The 23561-nt window shown below is 44.2% G+C and overlaps 1 protein-coding gene across 1 annotated transcript in view; it reads right to left on the bottom strand.

The window, feature by feature from the left end:
• The window catches only part of LOC8031753 (para-nitrobenzyl esterase), a 96006-nt gene that overhangs the window by 367 nt on the left and 72078 nt on the right, over positions 1 to 23561 (bottom strand). The window contains exons 3-8 of the mRNA XM_029973504.4: positions 13581 to 13841; positions 13247 to 13387; positions 12216 to 12405; positions 8772 to 8843; positions 3544 to 3702; positions 2716 to 2864 (exon numbers count right to left, since the gene is read on the bottom strand). Coding sequence (XP_029829364.4) covers positions 2716 to 2864; positions 3544 to 3702; positions 8772 to 8843; positions 12216 to 12405; positions 13247 to 13387; positions 13581 to 13841 — 972 coding nt within the window. The remainder of the gene's footprint in view (positions 1 to 2715; positions 2865 to 3543; positions 3703 to 8771; positions 8844 to 12215; positions 12406 to 13246; positions 13388 to 13580; positions 13842 to 23561) is intronic.

Here is a 23561-nt window from a genome sequence, read left to right as displayed (position 1 = left end):
GAGGGATCCAGGTGTGACAATGTGTGCGCTCGTTGAACTGGACAGGGTACGCTTACTGATAACCATAATATAATAAGAACCAAGGTTCCATGAAAAGAACGCTGGTGCTGAGATGCCACTAGAGATCTGCTTCTCATCACTGGCTGATTAGCCGCCGCATCTAAAATATTCCACATATAAAAAAAAGGCACGATTAACTAGGCGCATCTTCTCTGGAAAGTTTGGATTCGGCAAAACTTTGCGCATGCCTTTATGAAGCAGCACCTTAAAATGCGGTGGCAAACAATTAAATACATACTGCATTTACTTTTTGGCAACTTCTGTGTGATTTGTTAGTTCATGAAAATAAGTAATGTTTTTAGTAAATCATTAGAAAAGTTCCGCCGTTTTGACAGGACCATGTTAAGTGTCTTCACTGGTCTTTACTCCCAGTTTTTTTTTCTTTTCCCCAGCATGAGTAGCAGTAAGTTCAGCATTATAAGGTTTCCACGCTTATTGCTCTACCGTTTTGTGATCTATGGTGTGCGGCAGCGTTTCTCGGACGTGCCGTCGCTCACATTGAATTGGTTGGTTATTAATGACAGCTCTCGTTGTTTTTCCCCCTATGACTTGCAACCCTGGGTTTATATTTGCTTGATAATTTCCTTTCTTTCCTCAAGTAGACAACCACTACAATATAGTGAGCCTCTATTATGATCCATGGCTGAGTGTATTCAAAACGTAAATATCAGCTAAGGATGTTTTTTGCTTTAAGTTTTATCGCGTATGTACAATGAGCGTGGCGACCGACACATTCGCCCAACATTGCATCATTTTTAGCATAATACATGGGAAGATGTTCGGTCTCCTTCATTTTTATTTCTCATTTTCGAAGCTAACAGCACCACCTTCAAAGGTAGGGTCATCAACTAAACGACAGATGTGCAAGCAACAAAAACAATCTTATACGCATGAGGTGGAACGACATGCGTAGCTTATCATAAGCACAAAGCCACCTAACTTCGCGAGTCTCGTACTCAAAATGAGACGTTGCAGTACTTGGCAAGGAACCTTGCTCGCACCTCACTTATGCAGAAACGCGTCGCCTCTTCGCATATTCCTGCATACATAATATATGTTGACACCCAGCTCAACTCTCTTATTTTCTTTTGTTGTGCCCCTTTCTCCTATTCTGGATTATGTCTTTACTATACTTTTATTAGGCATATTTGCTTTCAGCAGTAGCCGTTTTTAGTACATTTTTTCCGGATTGAGTGAGGCAACGAGTGCTCAAATGTTAAGATAAATTTATTTACGGCTCACAAGCCTCGACACGCATCATTTGGCCTTGCGCGTTGAAAACAAATTTTCTTAAAAAACAAAGAAGGCAGACACAATTTTACACCCGCTTAGCACTGAACTGGGGCACCAAGCTTATAATTTTAAACAAAAGCGATCAATACAAAAAGAGAAAGAAGAAAAGGGTAGAATCAGAAAAAGTCATCTAGCAAGATGGCAGCAAGCGCGATTCCTCAAGATTTCTCGTTCCTGTTTGAAGCTTTCGAGCACCCAGCCCCTCGAAAAATACGCAAACAAGCAAACACAGCTTTTTTTTTTTCGCGAGGGTCGTCTGGCTCAGAAGCTTTAGTTTATTGCGTATGTATTGATGCTGTGCCGACGAGATGGAACATAACACTCCAATTTTAATGTGAAACATTTCGTTTTGTCGCGTTTTCCTTTTTTAATTCTCGAGATGAGTCTCAGCTTTTGCGTTGAATAGTATTCGAATATTTTGTGCCAGCTTTTATGGTTTGTATACTTGCTTGAAAGCGTTAAAATACACTAACAAGAAACAATTTTTAGAAAAGCTTTAGACCTAGCCACATACCGGCGTGTCTGCTAAAATACGCGTTAAGCCATGAAGTATTTACAGAATATTACCTCTAAACATTTATTGTTTTTGAGCATCACTTACCGTTAAAAATATTTGCTTATTAACCACGTTTGTGCACACGACGTGTTTTTTTCCCCAAATAGGTCAAAGCGCATGCGGTTGTTTTTGTTTTGTTCCGCTAGCCTGTTTGTTGCAATGGTTCGCCGATAAAATTAGGCAAGGTCATAAGAGTTTTAGAATATGAAAACATTATACATATTATGTATCCAGCACCGTATATATTGTCCACGGGTTATGTTTATGTAATAAACGCTCTCAGATTCAAACATTTCTATCCTCTAAAGTTTATCAAATACAATGACAATACAATCTATAGATATAAATAAATAAATATATATATAAATAAATATATATATATATATATATATATATATATATATATATATATATATAAGCATAATTTTTTGTTTACCTTTTGACGTGCCTTTTTATGTTATTTATTAAAAAATTCAGCAATGCAAAAAATGAAAGGTCCGATATTTTGTTTTGCTGTTTTGGTTTGTGCACTACCCTCCTAGCTCCGCCTAAAGTTGGTAATATCACACAATAAGGAAACAGATGGTCCGAAAGTTTTATGTTAAATTAAAAAAAAAAGCGTTCTCAAGCTGATAGTAACAAGACTCTTCTACACTCTTTTGGCAAAAAAAAAAAAAAAAGAAAAACCAAAACAACAACTTCAAATTGACCTCACCAGAACGAAAAGTTCTACCCCCGCACATAAAAGTCTGAGCAAGGCTTCTCTACTTATTTCAGATGGTACATCTGTGCAATTCGTAGCTCACCGGTCTGGACGGCCGTACGTCCGTGACGTATCTATAGATGGGACTCTGGAAGCCTGATGCCAGGTCGAATGCCATGCTGGCCGCGGGGCACCCGACCCTCAGGTCAGACACCATGCCGCTGTAAACCATCTCGGGTGTCACACTCGAATCTGAAAATAAGAAAAAAATTAAATGGGAACCCTAACGTTTTCTAATATTATAAAAAAAAAAAAAAACGTTATGTTAATTATACCCAAGCGTTTTAGCTTGACTTTACTGCGCCAAGCAAGGATCAAGCAGAAAGACTCGTTTAGAATCCCTCGACAGATTCGGGCTAAGCTACGAAGATTCGGGTTTTGAAGAAAGGGGAGCGGAGACAACCTACTGCTACAGTTATTGAGTGTTCAAGAAACGCAGGGCCTAGTGATTTCTTTGCTTGCATAATTTTATTATAGCTTCGCAGCCAATGAAGTTGAGACGTTAGAATATATAAGTTTACCAAAGGACGAATAAGAAAGCAAGGAACGTGAACATAAGAAGCCCCATCCTGCGCTTCTTTAATTGTTATTTTTTGAATGTCACTAATTTTAAAACAAATAAAAGAGCCAAAAAAAAAAGAGAAAGAAAGACGGCAGCGTTTTTTTTTTTTTTTTGCTTTTGAATATCCTCCATCTTTTTAGCTGCACTCATTTCTTTGTATCTGTTACGCTGACAGGCTCAATAGTCACGGCCGAACGTACGACCTCCCCAATTAGGCGTTCGTGCATCATTTCCCCACCCCTTTTTTAAGAAAAAAAAATCGAACAGAACTTGGAGGTTTTTCTAATTCCCGTGAAATACTGGACGTACCTGTTGTATTGGTGACATTGTACAACTGCAGCGCCATTTGCGTGATACCGGATCCGAAACTGTCCAGGCTGGTCGTGACATACTTCTTGTACTGGTTCCACGACCAGTGTCTGAGGTCGTCCGGACCGGGCCAGACATCGATGGCTTGGGTAGAAGAGCCTGAGAAACGGGATGAATGAAATGATTAGTGGACATACTGATTCCGTTTAGGTAGTGAGGGAGACGGTAGCTTATTTTAAGACCAGTCTTGTGTGACACCTCCGTTTCAACCCGACATATTTAGTAGAAACCAAGAATCGTTTTGTAACGATGAAAATCGTAATATAAGGTGCGAAGCAAAAACTTGAACATGAGATAGTTTATTACTTGGTGTTTTTTTTTAACACCAATGAGTTTTATAACCCCGATACAATATAGCAAAAATGCTCTTCTTCTTCTAAACTTAAAGAAACTTGATCTAGCCTATCCCTGTAGCTCCGCTTTCGCGGGAAATTTTGAAAAAAAAAAAAAAAAAAAAAAAAACTTATTTCGAAAAGTACCTACGCACAACCCATAAGTGCCTAAAACGAAGTTGCGTTTTCAATATACGACTAATGTCACCCAAAAAAAGAATATACCTCAGTTATTTCATAACACCGACGGGCATGCTTGACTGCGCACGCTTTGGCCATTGTGCCTTCCTAATGACGCACGTTCACTTCTCGAATGACAAAGCGCGCGATCAAATTTCCTCAATCTCAGATGTCCAATTTGTTCTCCTAAATACTCCCGTGTAAGCCTTTAATGATGTAACATTCGCCCAGCGCTGATAAAATAATTAGTGGCCCCTTAAGCTAGCGAAAATGTGGCCATTTTTAAAACCAAAATCGCGACGCTTTGTTTCCGAATTTAGAGGAAGCGCTTTTAATACATGTTTTTTTAGTACATTAATTAACACGATACATTTTGTGGAAAGCAATCAAGTCTTCCAAGCCTCAGGTAATTGCCTGCGGCGTGTCAGATACTGGTAGTGATGAAGTAAGCGTAAAAAAAATACAGAGAAGAGGGCAAAGCGGACACAGCTATTTTTTGCCTGGTTTTAATACAATATCTATCATGTTACAAATTTTTGCATTTTTAATTGTTAGAAGGAAACAGAAAAACTTGAACGTTGTGAACGTCACTTAATTTTTGTAGACTTGTCATCAATTCATGCCGGTCACAGTTCGTTCAGTTATAAAATTGGATAGCCTTGCCTTCTGCTCCTGAGCTCCTCTTATGTTTGCGTGCAATGCATGCGTGTTAGAACGCATAGAATTGGGTCCCTTGAGGATGAAACATCGACACCTATGCCTTCAGAAGCCGTTTAAAAGGGTACACAACTAAAAAAGACAATAGGGTAGAAAATCCAAATATCCCGCCCCGAGTGGTTTGACTGAGTACCAAAACTACGGATAAAAACAACAACACGAGTTATTTGTTCGTGTTTGTGACGCAGCCGTCGGCTGATGTGAACGAAGGCAGCGTAAGCCTCCTGCTGTGGCTCGTGTTCAATCAGCGAAGCACCAAATTACAACGATTCCCGCCCAAACACTGACACGGCGTCCCTGCCTAATTTGTACCCGGCACGCGATCGAAAAAAAAAAAATATTGTAAAACAGTTAGCTGACAGGATTTGAGTTGGTAAATCACTGAGCTCCGTGAAAAATCAAGCTGGACAAAACAACCCCCTGTAGTCCAACCGCCTCGCCGAAAGTCCGTATAGACTTGAGATGTACTGCAGAAAAAATTACGAGCCGGAGCTCCTCGGTTGAGGGCGCACCCCGACTGTTCAAATGCTTGTGCTGAAGAGGCAAATGCTAAAAACTATGAGGTGGGACTTGTAGGTTTTTATGAGGTACGTTGTGTCACACTAGCTGTTAACGCAAATCAACAATGGCTTTTTTGTCTTTTTTTTTTATAAAAGAAGGGGCTCTTTACACAATTACTATTGTTGGTGACAGGTTAAAAAAGCGGACAAGCTCCTTTAAAGATCTTTTCACTTTTTCTACATTAGCAGAGGGAACCCTGGAGGGAAGGCGAGGAGGGACTTAATTCCTCACCACCGTTCGTTTTGTTAAACTAAAAAGAGGAAAAGGCATTGTCGGAAGAATTTTCCCTGCACCCTTATCCTGTCACAGAGTTTAGTGTGGTGAGCTGTGCATATGTCCTGTACTAGCGTAAGCGGTGCGATCTGCACCCCTCCCCCTCCCCATCTCCCTTTCAAATATATTAAGAGAAAAAACAGCAATGACATGTTTATACTACCGGTGTCCAACAGTGTATATCTTAAAAAATACCGAACTAAAAGCATATTTTTGTTAGTTGAGTGGTTAAACTAAAGTCCCTGGTTCCTGGGAAAGTAGTGTCATTGCCTTCCTTGCTTGTTAGCCGGACACCAACAGATACGAACATACAAACAACCAAACCACGCAAGGTGATTGGCTCATCGGTCTCAGTTGCTATGGCAATTCTTCATTTCGGTTCATTCAAATCTAGGAAGCTTCAAATGGGTCGTTCTGAACCCGGCGCGCCAAGGTGGCTATAAAGCGTCATTGTACGGAAAGCGTTTATCGTCAATATAAGCGTATTTGGCACGGTGCGTGCAATACACTTACCAGTCATGTTTATATGCACAGATCTCTTAGAACGGTACTGTTGTGCTCGCGTATTTAAAGACGCGAAAATTATTTTTCAATGTCGTCAAGCACCGACCAAGAATCTGGTGGGGGTGTGAAGATGTGTGCGTGTTTATCCTGTGTGCGGGTAACAAACTCTCGGTATAGAAGAAATGTCTTTATAAAGCAACTTGTCACCGGGAATTGGAATCGGCGCAGTAAGAAGGAAGTGATCATGAAGAAACTGCACATTTCATATAACAAAACGGTGAACACACCGGAAGCCTAGTGCTACTTTGTGAGGATCTAGTGGCTTGAAATAAACCAAATATGCCACAGATGAGATGTTCACCGATAAAAAAAGAAATTCCTAATATTATACCTGTGCCACACGGGCAACTCGAATGCCATTTACAACGAATGACATTTGAGCGGACGGCCAATCAGCGCGCGACACTCCGGGCATGGCGCATTCCACGCGCGACAGATTGCAAGCTGATTCGCCGATCACACAAATGTCATTCGTTGTAAATAGCATTAGAGTTGCCCGTGTGACACGGGTTTTAAATTAGAGCAATATTTTTGTTGCGAGATATGTTTTGAGTTAGGAGCAATTTCGAATATCTGGCACGTCGACCCGGAATAAATGAATGTTTTCTAATCACTCCTTAAAAACACTGAACTAAAAAAAAATAATTATACCACCTGGATCGCAATTATATGCCACAATAGGAACTAGGAGTCGTTTTAAGGAAGTGACCAAAAGTCATAAAAGCAAGCTAATTTCTAACAAATCAATGAACAGGTTTGCAAAGTATAAAAAAGAGTAGATTTACTTTTTTGGGGGGAACAATGCAACTTAGTTTTTGAAGCAGATCTTTACACGTTCAGCAACACTAAACCAGCGCTACCGAGAAAACTTGGACCGTAATAAAAAAAAATGCAGCAAATAAAAAAATTGAAACGTAATAAATAAGCGCGTCAAAACTTGATGTGATTTGCTTCGTCCTCGAAACTTTCTCCCCTTCGTTGAGCATCCAATCGCATTAGTTGAAAACGTGTCGGGATCGGGGCATGAGGACTTTTTGAACTCAATTTTATTTATGGTGTTTCCGTCTGACTGGGAATTTTACAAGCTTATGGCCCCCAGGTAAGGTGCACCTGACGTGAAGGTCACGCGAGCAAACCCGAAAAAAACCTACAACTGCACTCGTCGCAACACTTTCAGAGTTTCGCGAGATTTCAGTTGAGTGTGCATTACCACCAAAGCTCTTTGATGACGAAGCAGTTGTAAACGGCTTTTAATATATTCTAGCTCAGAAAATGTAAATGTTAAACGTCACGAAAGGGTGCCTGCGGGGTATACGTATGCGATTGTAAGTATGGTGCCCCGACTGGCGCTCCATGAGTGCAAGCAAGTGCAGCTCATGAACATAGTCAGGGGGGAGGGGGGGTACGGGCTCCCCCCCCCCCCCCCCCCCCCCCCGGGCCTAGCTACGTGTCTGGTGCAGCTTGCGCGTGAACATAGCTTTGGCAAGCTTTAAATTGCACGGGGTGTCTCTGCACGAGCACAGCCATGGCGGCGGCCAATGGCCTTGCTCGCAATCGTCTGCGGGGTGGAGTGATTTCTCCTATGAATCTAAATACGAGTCGGTGTTTCGCAACCCTTGGCACCAACCAGACGGACCAAGTGGGTCCTGAGGAGCGCGCTTCCCAGCATGATGAGAGCTTTTGAGAAGAAGCCATCGCGACGTTTTGCAGAGGAGTTCAGCTCTGCGCGTCTAAAGGATTTCTGATACTATACGGTAGGCTCTTACAAAGATAGCTACTGGGAACTTTCGACCATCGTAATATTGTGATGCAGTTGGTTTAAACCCTTTTGTTTTAGATAATTTAGATTGCCGCTGCTATTGCTTATATAAAATAACGACTTCTATAAAAAAACGGTCACTGATCTCGGAATGTCACGAGTATAGTGCACCGAAAATTTCACGAGCTAGACTCGACCCGTGTGTCTTTGGGCTCAGGTCCACACACTAGTGAGCATACTTCTGAAGAAACATGCCCGAGCAACCACCTTCATACCAAAGAGCCTCCCAGTCAAAAAATTTCAGTTACGTTTTTGCACCCTATTCGTGCGTCATGTATTGATGTGCGTAATGCGCATGTATCAAGTATTGTCCTTGAGAAAGTAGCTCACGTGACTTTGACTTCTAAGCGGAGTAAAAACTCACTCTACAGACCACATATATACGTGCTTCAATTACCACCTCTTTCTATATGAATAGGCATGGACATTATTGAATAGCGATGTGTAGTCTCCACATCACTATTCTGCGATAAACATTGAACATTTATTTCGGAAGTTGTATTGCGCTGGTTATAAATCTCCTCTATAGCGTCCGTCAGTGACACCATTTATATAAATAAGAACTTTCCGTCGCTCGATAAACATGCAGAACATTAAACTTAATTTTAGTTTTACTCATCATGGACTTCTACTTTTCGGTAGATGATGAGGCAATTCGAAAGTGTCACTTGTCACTACACTTTCCTAAAATCTAGAAAAGAAGATTACAACAAAGTGCTTACCAATGAGAACTGGAATGTCTGATTTGGAATCCGCTTCAACCATCTCTACTGGAGGCTTGGTGAGCAGGGTGCCTGTGAAAGCCAAAAGCTTAATATCATCACACGATGAAACCACATGTTTGTCACTGAGAAAATATTTCATAAAAACGTTCGCGCTTAGGAGCAATATGTTAAAGTATAAATAACGTTCCTGATGGCTATATAATATTTTGAAGACTTTCGCGTCTACAAAATATATCTGTATGATTTTATAACACAAAGTCACATTAATTTATATAAAACAATATATTTTGGTCAATTAAATATATGTGAAGGGAAATACATTAGTTCGTGAGCTTAATTTAAATAAACAATTTTTTTGTGCATAAAAAGACTGCGTACAAAAAGGATGTAAATCGAACATTCTTTAAGCTGCTGCTTCTTGAAATAAAAAAGAAGAAAAAAATAAGAAAACGTATAAGGTTTGCAGTTTTAGTTTTTCCGGCAAAGCCCCGAGATTCCTCAGAAAACTCTTTTAGACCAATTATAAAGACATCATATTTATAATACGCGTTTTGTTTTTTTGTTTCCTCCAAAAATCGAGTGAGAAAAATACCGCTGAAATTAAGTTCGCGGTGTTTAGAAACCACCCAATGCTATAGCAAGCCCCTCTCGCAAAATCAACGCAGTCACCGTAACGCTCCCGGCTTAGAAGGACGGGTGGGGGAGCGACTGTGAAGGGACCGTGACAGTTTAATTAGCGATTTTCTGGCGGCCGCGGAAAGCAGCCACAAAAACAAAAAATAGCAACAACAAAGGCAGGTTTCCGAGACGGCATTGTCTGGCAAAATGGCTCGTTCCTTAGGAGCAATTATTCCACCGAGACGCAGGTCCGCGATGCCCCGATTTAAAGTCTACGCGCTGAGGGACGCGTGAGACCGTGTGACGGCCCTCCTTGCGTCGACCGAGGCGCACGGATACGCAAACATAAATATATTCGCTCGGTGGGCCGCTGTCGCAAAGCCTGCCGCGTTGGCTGTTCCGAATGTGCTCCCACCTGCCTAAATAACGTGCCGGATGAACAGCTCCTCGTAATCTGTTTGACCATAAACACTACCGAAAATAGCTTCACCAATAAAATGAGGCCACAAGAACGTCATCTTATGTAAAACAAATGTGACTTTTTATTTTTAGGCGCGATAAAATGACACGCGTTTGGAGGTTTAGAAAAAAAAACAAAAACAATTGGCGTAATAAAAATACATAAAACTAGAGAATCAAAAAAAAAAAAAAAGAAGACGCCTCGAGAATTCGATAACGAACCTGGTCATTGTAGATGCCTTCCTAATTTTTGTTTTTGTTTCTCGTGATCCGTTTATAGATATCATTTGTTTTACATTAAATCCGAGCGCAGTGGACACTGTGATTTCATAGAGCCAACCAAGCATCTCCGAAAAGTGTATAGTTACGAATGTCATCGTTTTTGGACGCTTGCTATCACGAGCTAGACCAATCACGCAAAAAAACGAAACAAAAAAACTCAAGATTATGGGACATTCACACTGTGTGATCGGTTTAGCCTGAAATGACAAATTCACGAAGAAAACCATCTTCATGGCTATGCGTTTTTGGCACTGCTTGAATGGTTCCATGGGATTCTGGCGCCGATTGCAGTCGAACATGGTGTGAAACAGAATATGGTTTCAAAGCGTAGCTTCGTTTAAAGGGCAACTCCGGCCAAAACTCAAAATGAAATAAATTACTGGTATCGCTGTGGTGACACAAAATACGACTCCGGCCAAAATATTACGTCCGTGGGACGCCGCATTCTCAACTAATGCCGATAACAAAAATGCGACCCGCCGCGAGCCGCTGCTCCTTAGCGGGCGGCCAGCGGGTTGCCGATCGCTAAAGCAACATTGGGCCGTGACGTTCGTATCGTTCTCTTTTTTTTCCTCTGGTGCGGGCGTTGCGCGGAGTGCGCTTCTTTGAGCCGCTACCACCGCTACTTCGGCTGGAGATTGGCGTGTTTAGCCGTTGCTTTTATCTCTAGCCCGTGTAGCTTCGGTATAGCCTTTTGTTTATTTGCTTGTGAGGACTTTAAGACTCGTTTTAGCGAGCAACTCGATGCGCCCAAGACTGCCCAGCTGTTCTTTAAAAGATTCTGAGTGCAACTTGTAGCGCTGTGGGCTGCTCAAACAACCCTCTGCGCAACACGGAGGTGCTTTTTCACAAGTGTCCGACGGACCGGAAATTGAAGAAGGTGTGGGTGAACACTGTTCGACGAGTGGACTTTGGACTTCGGCTTTTACGCACCCGAGGAAAAAAGAACGAAAAGCAGTCGTGTTCAGCCCAGCACACGTGTGTTCGGGCGCCGCGGCCCGCGCCGGAGCCTAAACCCTTCGTGTCTGGGACCGACCCGCAGCGCGAAAGCGAGGGCCCCCAGTACTGTACGTCACTGGCAGCGCGGCGTAAAGCAACGCCGTTCCATCCACGGAGCCCAGATGACAATTTAGGCCTAGCGACGAGTAGGGAAGACCACACACAAGGCGACAGCCGCCGAGTATGGCACCGAACGAGTTCACTTGTTTTCCAGTCGCTAGCTTTTGGGTATACAAGCGACGATTACGGCATAGCGCACGCACGGCGCGGTGGCCGCCGAGTACGGCACCGTACGAGTTCACGGGTTTCCTAGTCGCTAGATTTTGGTTATACGCACTAACTTTTGCTACATATAGTCGATAACTACCACGTATACAGAATTAAAACAAAATCAGCTTACCTCCTATCTTTAGGCGGCTAGCGCAACAGAGGTAGGTGGCGCTTGACCTGCGTACTCGTTGAACAAGGACGATCGTGACGTCACGTTCACATAGCGGCTGATTTCCAGTGTTGCTGGAGCCTCGAGCGGCTAGTTTCAGTTTTGTTGGCCGCGCCCCAAACAAAACTTTCAGGCGTCGATATCTTTAAAACTACGCACAATAACGAGAAAAAAATGACACCTTGCAATTCAGGGACGCTGACTGCACTAAAAACAGTCATAATCCCAAAATCGAAAGTATGGACCGGAGTTGCCCTTTAAAGAAGGTTAGATTTGAACCCGTGCCAACCCTCTCGAATAAAGTCCCGACTAGTTTCTGGATGCACAAACTTGTCAACGTTGGGAAACCTGGCGTTATCTAGCTTAACGCACATGGCAGTCAACTGTCTGCTGCATCCGAATGCGACAACAGCTAATGGTGTATTCGCGCGACGGAGTTTTTCTCGCGGAGCAGCCTTGGGAGCGGACATACGTCATCGAGTTCGGAGGTCACGTAAATTGAATTACTCTTTGCCCCCCCCCTCCCCTCGTGGATAACCGCGGAGGGTCTGTCGGCGCCCTGGTTTTTCAAGTTTTCGCCACGGAGATACATCTCTCGTGCGAATACACTACTATAGACTCACAGAAACAGAACCGTTTCTCACCGTCGACTACGAGAAACTGCTCGGGGAAGATTCCCTGAATGGGGAGGTCGTTTTGATCCCTTATTCTGAAGGACGGGTCGTCTTTTCCTAGGTGCGCCTTGATGACGTCGTGGGCGTCCAGCGCCCTCAAGCAGGCAGCGTCCGTGCACCCTGATCGCTGCAGAAAAAAGGCCTTGTTGTGCTTTGCGACCTGAAAAAAAGCGGAAAGGGTTTCAAGAGTCAGAGGGCTAATCGGTTAGCTTTCTTCGCCATCGGAGGCGATACGGTTTCAGTCGTGGTTTATACCTCACGTACCAGCTGTGACGTCTGACATAAGGAGATGAACATATAAGGCTGCAGGTGAATCTGACGGATGTATGATACATTCAAAGAACGAAAAACTTAAAAATATATTAATTAAAAAAATACCTAACATAAGTCCTGAAGGAAACAAAAACGTTTTTTTATACAGGGTGTTTTAGCGAAGGCTCAAAATTTGTGCCAATAAAATGGTTAAGAAACTTTTTTTTTTTTTTTTTGGGGGGGGGGGGGGGGGGGTGTTAACCACAACGGACGTTAGGGGTTGTAAAAGAAATCATACGGATTATACAAAAATTGATCTAAAAGTTACTGATTATCTGTTTAGTTTGTGAAAATAAACAAATGGATGCAATTGGAAACTTGCTGAGTGTCATTGATAACCACAAAATCAGTCGATTTCAGGAAGGCTTCAAGCACGTGCTAAGCATAGGGGTGAGCTAAAGTCACCACTTCACTCATGAAGCAGGCACAAGACGGGCAACGTGAAAACGTGTATGATACATTCATAGCTTAGTTGTCAAGGGCGGGCAATTGGAAACAAACTTTGACAACAATAGACCTGACTCGTAATGATTATATATCGTTAACCTATATTTAGAATTCTCCCTACAACAGTTTTTTTTTAACGCGTGGAATGCATTCTTTTACATTTTCCTCTGCGTTTTCCTTTTCTTTCGCAAATCTTTATACAGTTGGAGACAAAGTTTTGTAAGTTTGACCGGCGACCCTACCTGGGCGTATGTGCGGTTGAGGACGGACGCCGGTCCCACGAGCCAAGCCGATCTGAATAGAGGACCCCAGTCAGCTCTGGGTGCGGCGGCGAGGAGGGACAAGGCGACGGCAGCCCCGGCATCAGCTCCAAACACCGTAACCTGCATGACAAAAACACACACACTCATATATATATATATATATATATATATATATATATATATATATGTATATATTGACAATATGCAGATGAATGCACAGTATATCGAATGAATCAAAAGTTTTTTTTTACGAAATCACCAAAAGTCAAAATATATGTCGCGCTAATTAATGTGCGGTGAAAATGTTTCATACCTTATTTGGATCTCCACCCAAAGGTCGAATGTTGTCCCGGACCCAGGCGAGTGCGAGCGCCGCGTCCCAAAGACCATGGTTGGTTTCCGGGCCCAGGGCTCCGAGGGCCAGGAATCCGAGCGGGCCCAGACGGTAGTTGAAGCTCACCAGGACCAGGTTAAGCTTGCGGGCGAGGCGGCCCGAGGGACTCAGTCCGGGGGTGTGACCGGAGCCCAGTTGTAGGAACCCGCCGTGGATCCAGACCATCACTTCGAGACCAGCCTGAAAGACAACGCGCCGAATGTTCGCGTGTATCGTATCCTAACTGGGGACACACAGTGCATTTGCTACGTGATCTTTGTACGTTACATAACTTTCAAATTAACTTCTTTTTATTTATGTTGTTTTATATTATTTTCATTTACTTTTTTTATGAAAAAAAAGGGGGCGGGGCGAGGGGAAAGGGGGGGGGGCTGAGAGGGAATAATAAATAAGACAGGCGTTGGGTATAAATTTAAAGAAAAAATATATATATCCGTGATATCATTTATGCATCGCCGTTCAATTATTTAAATTGAAAGAACGTAATTTTCATCCATCACGGTATATATTTTTGAGACTGTTCAGGTTTAAATATAAACAACGGTGACCACGCGGTAACACCTTCGTGAATAATTAAAATCAGCGGAATCAAAATGTCGATTCAATCGGTCTACTAGACCGATTAAATCGAAATAAAACAGCGCGTATATTTCATTCAGTAGAAGAAAAAAAAGTGGGCAGTAATATGTCGTCCTTTCGATTATTAAAAAAAAGATTCGAAATAAAAACTCGAGCGGCCTGTAACGAAGCTACGCCACTACGTATAACCCGATGCTGCCGTTAAAGAACACAGATAGACGGGGTATTCGTTACTGGCCAGGTAATACAAAACTTTTATTTAAGAATTAATGGAGTAGTGCGCTGTATAAAACTCCGAGGGCTGGAAGAGTTTTCTAAAAATCTCCTAACGCGTCAAATGATTAGTTCAACAACCGCGCTTCAATAGAGCATAGCGATCTTCATCTATTAAACACGATAAGAAACATTCGCACAGTTTACAAATCAGCGGATCGTGAATGACAACTGCGCATGCTCCCTGACTAGCTGTACTCTCCGCCCTCACTCGTGCTGCGCGTTCCACGACAGCACGATCGTCTCTAATCCCACGAAGCCACAAACGTTCCAAACGCAGACCCCCCCTTCTGAACCAGACACACGGACGTCCAAAAATGCCACCGCGTCCGAGAGAGAAACGCGTAACGCGCAAACATTAGCGTGGCTTCAACGTGCAACCTCCCCTAACGAGCAGACATCTCCGTATTCGGAAAGTCAAGAACGCCAGAATAAGGCGCCTCGATTAGCGAGTATATCCAACCGCTCGATGACCGAGGTCACGTGTGCAATACAAACTGAATGGAGGAAGCGAACACGTCGATCGATTGCAAGCATCTCGAGGCTGCTCGACTCAACGTCTTTGTCCGTTACCCTTTTCGCCACGAGCCATTTCACACGTGCGCACGAGCGACCGATTTGCGACGCGAGGTATACGCCAATGAATAGAAAACGCTCTCCTCCATGGTTTCAGTTGCTCCCTCTGTCAAATCTAGGCTCTCTGCGTCGGGACGCTGTCCCGCAAAACACACCCACATTACCGAGGCCGTCGTTGCGCGGCGGCGACCGTCGTACTTAATGCGTGTCCGACGCCGTATCCCTTAATCACGCACGCCACCAGAACACTCCCCCCCCCTCTCCCTTCCTCCCAGGGGCCCCTCTCCTCAAAATCCAGAAAACGCAGTGACGGCAGAGACGTCTACGCAACAAAACGCGCTCAACGAGCCTCCTAGTTTTCTCCGGCATCACGACGCGTGCGTCCCCCGTCTTCCGCGCAATGCATGCTCCGGCGCTTCCGAGAATGCCCCTAGGGAATTCACGGCAGCCGGCGCGCGAGCAGAGTCATATAACAATGGTTCGTCCATCTTCTTTATACTTCGTCCTCCTCCGTCCCCATTTCCCTCTATCCTTCCCTTCCTCTCCCTTTATTTCCTATCCCCGCGTCATCCGCGGCACTACGGCTCAACTTAGGTGGTGGCTCTTTTCTTCCAGCGCTTCTACGATGTACACCGTTTCACGTAAAGTCTGTGCACAACCGATGCTACGATCCGATCTGGAGCCAATCAAGGAGTGCCAAAAAGTGCACCGTCATGGCGCTTGTCTTTGTGCGTTTGATATCCCCGGCTAAACCAATCACGCCACATGACCTTGCGGTATTTTTGTTCATGATTGGTTTAGCAGGTCATAGAAAACGCGCCCTTTTTGAACGTCGCGTCTCCCTCCGACAACGAAATATCGTGTGAACTACTTCGCACGACGTGTGAACAATGCGCAAAACTTACTTCTTTCTTTTTTTAGGTCTCTGAAATTTGATTATTTGTGCGCATGCGCAAAATTTTGAAAACGAGCCGACTCTACCTAGTGGAGTAAAAGCGCAATTTTTTTTGGGTGTATCGTTGCATTCATTTTTACATTAATAAAGTAGCCGAAGTATTAAAAGAGCTTTTATATTGCGTAAATATTGGTGAATATTATATAAATATAGGAAATAGGTTACTTCATTAGGTATTTGTTTTCCACAATTTTGAATTTCTGTGCACAAGTGGGCCGGCACTATCATATAAGTGGTGCTTTGTAAACCTTTGACGAAAAACTCGAAGATTTGCCGAACCAGCCGAACCTCTGGGTTGGACGAAAATTCGCGGCACCCCTATCTCTGACTGTTCTATATTCTTCGTTTGTGTGTTGTTCTTCGGCAGTCACCGCTAAGCCGAAAAGAACCGCTCTCGGCAAGACACAATGTTTCTTGGCGCGCCAAAGGCGAAATTACCAGCGTTGCAGAAAGCGATTCTGCCCCTTTCACGACACACACACACACCGATCGACCGACTTTCATTGTGTCAGCTCTGGCTCGGCCAACGCGGTTAAATGACAAAAGCTCGAGTCGTTCGCGACGCCACGGTGTGTGTCTGTCGAGGTTTGGTTGATTGCTCCGTTCTCCCTTCCGGAGTTTGCAGTGTCGAGAAGAAAGTTCAGTGTCACGACGGCTAATCTCTTGGTTATTTATCTTATATCGTGTGGTATGATTAGCGGTAAGCTCTTGGCAGAGTCGCCTGCTTTATTATATGTTCATACCTTCAAAAAAGAAAAGAAATGTTCAGTAAATTGACCTCTTGTTAAGAGACACAAAACACCCAAAGAAGTTTTAACGCAGATAGTGTTTTATGCGACGAATTTTATGAAGAAACCGTAATGAACTATCGTCACGAAGAACAGTCATAAAAGAATACACCGCCCCCAAAGTCGGACACGCTGGACCGATTTTGAGGGCGGTGTAATTTTCCCTAATTAATCTCGTTTTCAAAATGCCATAGCCCCCACAAATACGCCACGTCATAGCTCGAAAAATATACTTTCTTGAAGTGTAACAACTTATTTAGTTTATATGAACAGGGGACTGCAATCTGATGCCAGTTAAACATAATAGTTAAAGCGTTAGTTAACTTATTTCTGTTAATTGAACAACAAATTGTTTAATTGTAGTCGCGCCGTGGCGTCTGCCACGGTCGATAACGTTATTCTGCAGAAATAACTTCTTTATTTCTCGTGTCCTTTATGTTTTAACAATTTCCGGTCTTAGAAAAAAAAAAAAACACCCTGTATACAGTGTCTTCAAGAACTTCCACCAAACTTCACATAGAAACAACAACAGCAAGAAGAAACTGAGCGTTTTGTGGGAGTGTTAGCAAGCGTTGTTAGCAAGCGTTCTAGGAAAGCGCAGGAATTTTTTTTTGTGCGCCTAGTTATTTCGGTATTTAAGACTAGTTAGCTAACTCCAATTATTTATTTAAGGGCAAATCCATGAACTGAAAAGTTGTAGAAACACACAAGAGACGCCCAAAGAAGGTATTTGTTACATGATACGCTTTTCGAGTATTTTTTTTTATTGGCCTAAAAAAACACCGCATAACATTTTTTAAAAGAGACCACGTGACAACGCGCCCGCTGTCGCCGCTTGTACGTTTCTTACGGTGCGTTTACACTTGCGGATTCCCGGGCGGACCCGCACGGGCGGAAAGTGGATGCAAGAGCCATGGTGGCCAAATCGACTCGTCGCTGGCGGAAAATATGGATCAGTCCGGGATCCATATCCAGATTTTAAGGCAGCGACGAATCGATTTGATCCCCCGGCTCCAAAATCCACTTTCCGCCTGCGCGGATCCGCACGCGAATCCGCAAGTGCAAACGCGCCATTAGACCCGTTCACCGACTTGTAACTTCTTACACGTGCTTCTTAGGACCGTGTGCCTTGAGAACTCTTAATATCTCTTACGGCGAGAGCGAAAGACCGGCGCCACCTATCGGGGAGACGTGGAACACTTGGCGGTCTCATATATTTTCTTTTTACTTTTTTTTGGTGGGGAGGGGGGCTCAAAAAAACTTATCTTAACGTTATAAACGACCATTTTTCACAAGTAGTATACGTACAATTTACCTCAAAAATATCAAAAACCTGCGCTCTAGTGAATACAGTTGTGGGGTAAACACATAGATGGCGCCAGCGTGGCAGTGTGCCTAAAGCCCCTCGATGTGTTTACGTGTCTTGCAAGTAGCGTCAAATGCGCGAGCGCACGAGGCCCATGTCTCGAGCGGCCCTTGGAAGCAAATGGCGGTGCAGCACTGAAATGAGCGGCCCTTGGCAGCGAATGGCGGCGGAGCACGCGCTCGCGGCACGTGTCTCGCGCGTTTCCACAACAATGGTTGGCGGTACTTGTAAAAAAGGCCTTTATCAAGGGGCTTTAAGTGTGCCCTCTCGCCGCATGCGATTTTAACCGGTTTTAAGGGAAGTCGCAGGTATGTGAGAGGCCTTTAGACGTGCTCAAGGGAGACCAAGTACACCTTATCACTGACGCGCTGTCTGAGACAGGACTTTGCGGCAGCAGGCACTCGCGCTTATCTTTGGTGCCTACACCGACACGAAGCCCCATCTCGAACATGCGCGCCAGGGATAAGATGCACTTCGTTCCTTCAGATCACGTCTGTAGGAGCTGGAAGCGCGACAAAATATTCTTAAATATTGTGCGAATTTTTATTTTAGGCTAATAAAAAGAAACGGGCCAAGAGTATCATGCGGCAAAGACCTTATTTGGGTGTTTTGCAATTAGATTTAGATCTTTCCCGTCCACGCCTCGGCCCTTAAAGTATCAATAAGAAGTTAACTTATTAGTCCTAATTAACTAAATAAACAGGCGCACAAACAAAATCATTCATTTTCTTAAAGCCTGGGTCACGCTGCTTATACCTTATACAAAAGACCGTCTGCACAGAGATTCGCGCGCGAGTCACAGCGAGATCCGTGTTTTTAATGCCGCATGGAACTAAGTTCAAGGGAAAAACTTGGCACGCAGCATTTGAACCACGGATATTGCAGTGATTCGTGTTTGCAGACTGTCTTTTGTATGGTGTATGAACCGTGTGACCCCAGTTTAAGGCGCTCGCCAAAAACGCACAATTAATTACACCCACAAAACGCTCCCTTTATTTCTTGAAGTTTGGTGGAAGTTAGCTGGAACACCTTGTATATAATTGCCAAAATGGTCCGCAAGTCTGAGATGTCCACAAAAAAAGTATATTAAGCAGAGAGAACGAAATCTACCATAACACCACTGTTACATCGACGACAAAAACGCGCTCCGAAATGAAGAGATGACAATAAATAAAATGAGTTAGCGACATGCGCGCGAACATGGTATGCCATCCATCAACTGAGAAGAAAACTGCCACACAAGCACTTCCCATGCTAATGACAGAAATCCACACACACACAAAAGCGAAATAATGTTCCAGAAGTGTGGTCGAAGAGCTAACGAAGCGATAATTGTACGAAAAGGGCCGAACGACCAGGCTGCAGACCAAGTTCCCCCCCCCCCTCCCCCCCCCCCCCCCCCCCATAGAACGGAGAAAGTATTCAAGAAAGCTAACGGGGGGCACGCGTACTACAGCAGAGTCGAGTCCGCTCCCGGTTATAGACGCAGCACGGCCGGGAACAGTTCCTGGCTCCCCATACGCGCGGTCCGCTGCACAAGGCCATGGTAGAGAGGACGGGAAGTTATCAGATCACCCAAGTGTGTCCAGGATGGAAGAAGCAGGACGGAAAAACAAAACTAAAAAGACACACGCACAAAAAAGAAACGGTGAAAAAAAGAAAAAAATACGCGAGCCCGCAAATCACGAAACCATTTTGGGCCCCCGAGCGACATCTCCAGCGAGTTTCTCTACATAAGTACATTGAGAGATATTCGATAGAGCTGCCGCGGGCCTTGGGCTGTTGCCCCTGTAAGCTAGCTGAGTTTGTGTGTTGGGGCAAGCGGCATAAAGAGACGGGAAACGGTTGACTCCGTGAGATACTTTATCATTGTGTGACGTAGTCTTTGGCATTTTTGTGTTTTTTTTCGGAAGCCTTCGTGGCTTTCCCAGTGAGGCTTTGGAGGTGGCATCTGACTGAACTCCGGAAGCCAGACTTGAAAACCCAGGGATCCCCTGTCAAAGGTGAAATGCTGTAAAGGGCGGCGAACTTCGATCGGCGAGCTTCAACGCAAACCCACCCTCCTGGCTCCCCTATCCTCCCCGCCCCTCCTCCACCCCTCCCCCGGCCTGGTGCGGTTCTGTGCCTGTGTCGTTTCTTTCCCTTCCATTACCCTCCTTGTCTCAGCCTCCATCCATCGAACCGCCCCTCTCCTTCTGTATCTCCGCCGCCTATCCGGGTTTCCCGGCAGTTAAGACTGCCTCTTAGTTTAACCGGATTATCGGGTGTTCTCGGCAACAGCATGTGCGCGTACTGCTAGGATCAATTCAGAAGGACTGCGTCCTGGCCAGCAGGATCCTCTCCAAATCATTAGGCAGTGCCGGGACCGAGACAGTTGGGTCTCTCGTCGCAAAGCGGATTTATGAATTTTCGGTATTTTGACGTCTCATTCGTACACAACAAGTACAAGCGTCGGTAAGATCTACGCGAGTGTATTAAGATTCCCAGTGTAATAACACTGAGCTCAGTGGCGACTCGCTAACTCGGATACTCGTTGACTGACCTTGGGCTCTCAGACACAAGGGGTTTTGTTATGGATATTGAAAACCATAATAGATTATTTGGTATAGATGTTTTTCTTGAGACTGCATGATTCCTGTGGTGTATGAGTACAAGCTTATAAGTGTATTTATGCGGGCGCAAATTGTGTTAGCGAGCTGGTAGTGGCTGGTTTACGATATAAGGTATTCGGCGAATTCATTTAAAGAGTGTTGCCGCCGAATTTGATATTGATGTATAAACATAGCACCCAATATCAGAAAGCATACGGAAAATGACAAATTATATTTATTTTAAAATACATTGCTCTTTGAAGCCTGGATAGTTTCATTAAAGGCTGCGTCTTTCACTTTACAAAATTCACACAATACCCGTTAATACCGCACGAATAAATAAAAACACTGACTTGACAGCTATATTAATACAGTTAAGAAAAAGGTTATTAAAAAATTAGAATCAGCTACACAAAAACAAACAAAAGTCGATTAAGCATCGGATTACACACACACAAACAAAAAAAAAGCAAATGTATTTTTTAAATGAAACTGAAAGAATAAACATAGCTCATGTGCTGTTGTGCCTGTCCCTATGTTTATTCTTTCCGTTTTATTTGACTTCACCAGCGCTAACGTCCAACTAATTATTCTTTAACAAGACGTACATTCTGTCAGTTTATTAAATGTTCGTTCACTGGGAGACATCTAGAGCCGTACGCTCAAAAAAAAAATTAGTGCTTTTGCGAAAAGAGAGTTAGCTTGTGTCTGGTACTTAGTGCTACATCCCCTTTGCACTCGTTGGGTTGTCAAAATAAAACGTGAAATCATCCCTCCGCCGCCACCGCCCCCCCCCCCCCCCCCCCCTTCCCAGAGAAACTGTGCGACAATCGCACGACGTGATCCGGTTAGGCAGCGGCAGCTGCGCCGTTTATTCGAAGGTATGACGACGACGATTGATTGATAATCCGTCGATCGTGCGTCAAATGCTGATCTCATACTGAAATGACGTAGCGTTCATTTAGCTTCGATAGGTTGTTGGCTAATAAATTATTTTAAGGCCGTGATGGGTTTTCTCGCCAAACTTAGCGGGGAATGTGAATTGGTGCCATGGGTCACGTGACGTCGATTTTTCCGCTAAATTTAGCGGGAGAACCGAATTTTTCAGTGGGGTCCCGTGACCTCAGGTCACGCGACATTAATCTTCCCGCCAAATTTAGCTGTGAAAAATTTTGTTTACGCTCACGCCGTCGCGAAACCGGGGAATGAGCCACTACCAGCTGCCGCCGTAAAACTTAATCCTTTGATAAATTCGCCTTATTAAATCGAAGTACTTTCCATTGAAACTGTAAAACAACGCAGACAGGGGTCATTTGATCAAAATTTCGCAACATGTGCTGGAAAACGTCATCTTTCCAACGGCGTAAAAAAAATGAATCGATTCGAAGGATTGATGTGTTAATAATTTGGTAGGAATGAAAAAAAAGAAGAAACGATGACACACGTCCTATCACCCTGACCTTTCAAAACACTCTTAAAATATTGCAACACAGAAAACTACAAAAAGGAAAAAAAAGACACTAGTTAGACAACTTGTGCCTTTCGCCGTGCTTGTTTCTTCTCGAGTGAACTAGCTAAACTTATCAAAGACCCAGCGCGTACGGAACCGTAACTGGATCAGCGGCCCGACTTGGTCCGAGGAGTGCCGAACAACAGATCGATAACGACAACGAAGGGTCGGAGGTAAAGAAACGAGCAATTACGGCGGGGGAGAGAGACACCGCTTCTCCCGCGTGCACGGAAACACGAGAATGCTGGCACACACAAACACACAGGGGTAGATTGACCGCGGCAGCTGCGGCAACGGCGAAGGAGTCACAAGTAACGCACACGTGGTCACACGAAGAGCCTCGTGCACACACACACACACACACAAGTGCACACGCTCTGATGAACACACATATTCGGCTCATAGGCTCACACACACACACACACACACATCTGCATGTATACTCTTTCTCGCAGACATACATACGAGGGAAAGTGACCATGACAGCTGCGGGAACAGCGAAGGACACAGGAGTCACTGGTCATGCACATGAACGCACGCACGCATGCGCACACACAAACACGAACACACGCATGTACAAACACGAACGAACGCATCTACACATACACGCGGGCGCACACACACGCACGAAGAACACAGGGGCGGAGTATTAGTAAAGGAAAAAATAATGCATTATGCACCAGTAAAGAAATACAACTCAGTGCTGCTTATCGAACTACGTACAATACAAAAATAAAAAAAAAGGCGACATAATGCGAAGGGCAAAGAAACGGTTACAACTCTAGTGCACGTTCGCAACCTCCATGACTTTTCTTTCCCCTTTTGGTTTCGACACTACGACTCTCACCCTTGATGGGACCTGGCTAAACCGGTTAGGTTCGGAAGACTTTTTGATTCTTCTCACCTCTAAATCCACGACTCCCCTTTTACTTTTTTTTTTTTTCTGGTATCGGAAAACTCGGTAATGGTGACAGATGCTCGATTGCCGGTCGTCGACCTCTCTAGACATCACCGGTCTTTTGTCGATTCCATTGATCGTCAGTGAACGTGTTTGAACCCGAGTCTAGGGCTGTCGCCGTCGTCTCGAACTCCACTTAATGTTACACGCGCTAAAACGTTTTATCACGCTAAGCAGAAATACCCCCCTCCCCTCTTCTCCAAACACGCACACACACAAAATAATAATAATAATAATAAATATATATATTTATATCTCAACCCCAAGAGGAGTGCTCTCGAGGGCAAAGATCAGATCGGCCAGA

This window comes from Ixodes scapularis, unplaced genomic scaffold (genome assembly GCF_016920785.2).
Source record: "Ixodes scapularis isolate PalLabHiFi unplaced genomic scaffold, ASM1692078v2 PGA_scaffold7__128_contigs__length_106722199, whole genome shotgun sequence".
Classification (NCBI taxonomy): Eukaryota; Metazoa; Arthropoda; class Arachnida; order Ixodida; family Ixodidae; genus Ixodes; species Ixodes scapularis.
This window is presented reverse-complemented; position numbering and strand designations above follow the sequence as displayed.